The 6,000-nt window shown below is 42.6% G+C and overlaps 1 protein-coding gene across 1 annotated transcript in view; it reads left to right on the forward strand.

Moving 5' to 3' along the window:
- LOC135557239 (uncharacterized protein C14orf132-like) overlaps positions 1-5,795 on the forward strand; it is a 33,218-nt gene extending 27,423 nt beyond the window's left edge. The window contains exon 2 of the mRNA XM_064990441.1: positions 4,080-5,795. Within this exon, the coding sequence (XP_064846513.1) occupies positions 4,080-4,301 (222 nt within the window). The 3' untranslated portion in view covers positions 4,302-5,795. The remainder of the gene's footprint in view (positions 1-4,079) is intronic.
- Positions 5,796-6,000: the final 205 nt, after the last annotated feature.

Consider the following 6,000-nt stretch of genomic DNA (forward strand, 5'->3'; position numbering starts at 1 on the left):
CAATCTACACACAACACCCTATTATGACAAATTGAAAAAAATACTTTTAGAATTTTTCAAAAATGTATTTTTGTTTTGAGACAAGAAATTGAGCTCAGGTGCATCCAGTTTCAATTGATCATCCTTGAGATGTTTCTACAACTTGATTGGAGTCCACCTGTGTTATATTAAATTGATTGGACCTGATTTGGAAAGGCACAAACCAGGCTATATAAGGTCCCACAGTTGACAGTGCATGTCAGACAAAAACCAAGCCATGAGGTTGAAGGAACAGTACCAAAACATTTCTACAGCATTGAAGGTCCCCAAGAACACAGTGGGCTCCATCATTCTTAAATGGAAGAAGTTTGGAACCACCAAGACTCTTCCTAGAGCTGGCCACTCGGCCAAACTGACCAATCAGGGGAGAAGGGCTATTGTCAGGGAGGTAACCAAGAACCTGATGGTCACTGACACTTCTCTAGAGTTCCTCTGTGGAGATAGCAGAACCTTCCAGAAGGACAACCATCTCTGCAGCACTCCACCAATCAGGCCTTTACAGTAGAGTGGCCAGATGGAAGCCACTCCTCAGTAAAAGGCACATGATAGCCTGCTTGGAGTTTGCCAAAAAGCACCTAAAGGACACTCAGACCATGAGAAACAAGATTCTCTGGTCTGATGAAACCAAGATGGAATTCTTTGGCCTGAATGCCAAGCTTCACGTCTGGAGGAAACCTGGCACCATGCCTACGGTGAAGCAAGGTGGTGGTAGCATCATCCTGTGGGGATGTTTTTCAGCAGCAGGGACTGGGAAACTAGTCAGGATTAAGGGAAAGATGAACGAAGAAAAGTACAGAGAAATCCTTGATGAAAACTCTGCTCCAGAGCACTCAGTGACTTCAGACTGGGGTGAAGGTTCACCTTCCAACAGGTCAACGAGCCTAAGCACACAGCAAAGACAATGCAATAGTGGCTTCGGGACAAGTCTGAATGTCCTTGAGGGGCCCAGCCAGACCCGGACTTGGACCCAATCTAACATCTCTGGAGAGACCTGAAAATAACTGTGCAGCAACGCTCCCCATTCAACATGACAGAGCTTGACAGGATCTGCAGAGAAGAATGGAAGAAATCCCCCAAATACAGGTGTGCCAAGCTTGTGGCATCATACCCAAGAATACTCAATGCTGTAATCGCTACCAAAGGTGCTTCAACAAAGTACTGAGTAAAGGGTCTGAATATTTATGTAAATGTGATATTTACATTTTTTTTATAAATTAGCAAAAATGTCTAGAAACCTGTTTTAAGTCATTATGGGTAATTGTGTGTAGATTGATGAGGACCTTTTTTGTATTTAATCCATTTTAGAATAAGGCTGTAACGGAACAAAATGTGGAATAGTCAAGGGGTCTGAATACTTTCCGAAGGCACTTTCCATTTTAATGACAAGACCGATTTTCCTGATGTCTCATGGTCTGACAAACACCTCTCTAGCTCTGCCACCTTTCACCGTAGATGCAGAATTTAATGGGTAAGCCTAATAACCAAAATATCGGTAACGCAGTGCCTTCTTCCGGGTAGCCTGATTATTTTACACCTTCTCAACCAGAAAACCAGTTTTCAACCATGACATTACATCCTTAAGATGTAATACTCCATAGCTTTCCCACTGGGCATGAGATGAAATACATTTGACATGTGGGTGAGCTGTCTCTTTAATTCCTCTCTATTGATTCTCATTGAGGTGTGAATAGCTGGAGCAGTCAGGTGGAAAACAGACATGAAAAGCAGACACATCTACGGAAAAGTCATTACAGCCCTTTCTTTGATCAGGGCCCTTATCCACAAAGCAACTCACAATAGGGCTGATCTAGGATACGTTTGGCCTTTCTGATTATAATTAATACGATTATTTGAACAGGTGGAGTCTCCTGTTATCTTGGAGATGACCTGATTCACTGAATGTCTTCTTAAAGAGATCACATTTATTTTGGGATATTGCAAAATATGACTTTTACATTCATGACAGGAGAAACAAATTGATTCAGAAGATAATTTTAGTTACTCATCTTGTTTCTATTATTTTCTAGCATGTCAAGCTAACTAGGTAGCTAGCTTTGTAGCCATGGATAAATCAAATCAAATCCATTTTTACTTGTCACATTCGCCGAAAACAACAGGTAGACCTTACGATGAAATGCTTACTTACAAGCCCTTAAGAAGCCTTTTTGACCTAGACTTGGCACTCCGGTACTGCTTGCCGTGCGGTAGCAAAGAGAACAGTCTATGACTAGGGTGGCTGGAGTCTTTGACAATTCTTAGGTCCTTCCTCTGACACCGCCTGGTGTACCAGGCAGTAATGCAACCAGTCAGGATGCTCTCGAGGGTGCAGCTGTAGAACGTTTATGAGGATCTGAGGACCCTACATTTTTACAGTCTCCTGAGGGGGAATAGGCTTTGTTGTGCCCTCTTCACAACTATCTTGGTGTGTGTGTACCATGATAGTTTGATGGTGATGTGGACACCAAGGAACATGAAGCTCTCAACCTGCTCCACTACAGCCCCGTCGATGAGAATGGTGCCATGCTCGGTCCTCCTTTTCCTGTAGTTCACAATCTTCTCTTTTGTCTTGATCACATTGAAGGAGAGGTTGTTGTTCTTCCACCACATGGCCAGATCTCTGACCTCCTCCCTATAGGCTGTCTCATCGTTGTTGGTGATCAGGCCATCCACTGTTGTGTCGTCTGCAAAATGAATGATGGTGTTGGAGTCGTGCCTTGGCCATGCAGTCATGAGTGAACAGATAGTGCAACTTCCATGGTTTAGCCAAGTACCTAGCTAGCTGATAGATGTTTTCCTTTTGAAACCAGGACAGAGGAAAGCAACATTCACCTCCATAAATTCTGTTTACATTGGCATTTACAGTATACTGCATGAAGCACTTAAGGAATCTCATGGGCACCCTTAACTTGCTAACTTAATTTAAGGGGGAAATTCACCTTAAAAGTGGTTTGTGTAAAGGAACTTTAAGGGAAAAGATAGGGGAAAATGTACTTCAGATGTTGTATGAAACTGGACCCTGATCCTTGATCAGCACTGCTACCCTGAAACTCTTTGTGGATACGGGCCCAGGTCTCTAGGGACTTCAATCTGTCACTCTGGCTGTACCATTGATGTACCCCTACTGTACAATACACAAACTCCCTTTCTCATGAATTTGCTATAAATGAGCAAACAGTCAATCCCTAAAGAAATCACAGAAAACAAGGCACTCATGAAGGATCTGGTACTCCATGCCCTCTTTCTCATTTAGCATTTTCTTTCAAACAATGTTCACAAAATACATATTTTCCTCTACTGAAAATTACCTTAACATGTGACAGACTCATCACCACAAAAGAGGTTCACAGAAATAGGTAGTAGCCTCGTCAATCACACCATTTACCATTTACGCTCTTATCCAGAGAAACAGCATCTATTTCCAATTGGCTCCCCTGTGGGAATCAAACCCACAGCCCTGGCATTGCAGGGGGTTTGGCGGGGTTTGGCTACCTGAGTACAGCTGTGTATTATTTTCTAAGAATAGTCGATTCTGTCATGCCATCCTCCTCCCTACTGTCGATAGTATTGAGATACTGTGAGTATGTTCTGAATGTGTAGGTGTAGGAATCTATAGGTTCCATACTATCACTGGAGAAAGCACAACATTGACATTCCAGTAGCTTATTGTAGATAGCTTTCAATGAAAACGTTTTAATGTATTACAAATAATCTTAATATACAGTATATGCTCCATTGGCCTATTTGAAATAGCTTCACCTTTCTAGATAAGGGTTCTGAATTCACAATGATTCAGAGCCATAGCACCAAGTTTTTCAGACTATTTACTTTCTCAAGTCCAAGATAACGTTGGAAAGGAGGCAAATGAACTGAATAGTTAATGAATATCGAAAGGGAGAAGAAGATTAGGCCTCTGGACTATATTGATAGGGAAGCAGTGTTTCCAGTTATACATGAAATGTGTGTAATTCTAAGTCTAAAGCACTGTGCAAAACTCCGATATGTGTCCCTCTGAGTTGAATGCGCTTCGTTTTCTCTTTCAGTCGGTCATGGCGGGGGCCTTCATGGACTCGCCCAATGATGACGACAGCACGGACCACTCACTTTTCAACTCCTCGGCTAGCGTCCACGCCGCCTCTATGGCGGCCCATGACCAGCCGGAGCGGGAGCCCATGTCCCGCGACGCCATTTGGCTTTGGATTGCAATCACCGCCACCATAGGGAACATTGTGGTCGTGGGAGTGGTGTACGCTTTCACTTTCTGAGTGGTGGAAGCCATGATGGAGATGTGCCAGCAGGAGGAAGCTTCTGGACAAGACATTTGGACATGAGCTAAGAACACCACAGCAGCCAACGGCCACTCTCAAAGGCTACACTGTTACAGAACAGTGAATGATTCTTGCATTGGCATCTTGTCCAAACATTTGAAAGACAAGGCATTGTTCACAATTACAGAAATGAATATGTCTAATTAGTTGGTCATGTTACTGCAGCCAAAGGTCAAAATATGGAATATTGTATACATTATTGCTGTTGACTATACATTAATTAAGATGTTAACATTTCTGATGAAGCTTTAAATAGTGAACAGTGATGTCCTCTGAATACCCTCAGATGTCATTGGTCAATTCTGAAATCATTGGACGTAGAATATTCAGATAATAAAACCTTAGTAACGTGCTGTTTGGAGCGTTTAGAGATCATTGTATGGAAAGTAACACTGGTAAGTTTTAGCATGTCTTTAACATCACAGTCGTTACTGTATTCTACATCTATCTGCCCGAAATATGGAGTTTATGACAAACATACTAGACACAGAATGTCTAAAGACCTTTACTGTCTGCATGACAATATAGTTCACCTGACAGTATCAGTTTTGGATTAAGTTAATCTAGTTCTCTGCTTTTCTCCTCTTTTTTGCCTCAGTGAGCCTTGAGTGCTGAATAGACAATCTTTCCCAGCATATTTATATCTAAGATGGTATGGGTAACCTAAATCTATTTCTCTTAAACACCCCTATCAGACCTCAAACCCATATTAGCGGGAACTACAATTTATAGGAATGGATGTTCACCTTGAACACTTTTCACAGATGTTTACATGTGGAAACAACATTCCTCACACTTAGAAGTCACTTGGATTCAAGTCTAATGTACATACATCTTGATGTGACTGCTGTAACCATTTCAATGTCGGTCTTGATGTATATTTTGATCGAGTATTATCTTTCTTCCTCTTTATAGTCTCAAAACACATTGTAACCCAAACTGCCTTCCAAGCCAAATAGTTTTAATGACCCCTGGATGCGACAATAGCCAGTTGCCATAGCGATGCATCTCTGTCGCTATGTGCCTCAAGGATACCATGTCTCTCGTTCCCAGTGCAGCACACCTGTTTATCTCTCGCTAAACTCCCTAGCACATCTACCCAACAGTCTCTCTCTCTCACACACACACACACACACACACACACACACACACACACACACACACACACACACACACACACACACACACACACACACACACACACACACACACACACACACACACACACACACACACACACACACACACACACACACATACATAGGCTCTTTACATGTGGACATCGATCACATCATACATTAGCTGATAATGTTATAGACTAAGAGTCAACTTAGATACCATAGGTTGAATGATACTCTACACATATGCGCTTTAGAGCTCTAATAGTGTTTTACTGCTGGTTGCCCTTAGATACCATAAGCATTACATATTGTAGAGCAGGGCTCTCCAACCCTGTTCCTGGAGAGCTACCCTCCTGTAGGTGTTCTCTCCAACCCTGTTCTCTCCAACCCTGTTCCTGGAGAGCTACCCTCCTCTAGGTGTTCTTTCCAACCCTGTTCCTGGAGAGCTACCCTCCTGTAGGTGTTCTCTCCAACCCTGTTCCTGGAGAGCTACACTCATCTAGGTGTTCTCTCCA

The sequence above is a fragment of the Oncorhynchus masou genome, chromosome 16 (assembly GCF_036934945.1).
Source record: "Oncorhynchus masou masou isolate Uvic2021 chromosome 16, UVic_Omas_1.1, whole genome shotgun sequence".
Lineage (NCBI taxonomy): Eukaryota > Metazoa > Chordata > Actinopteri > Salmoniformes > Salmonidae > Oncorhynchus > Oncorhynchus masou.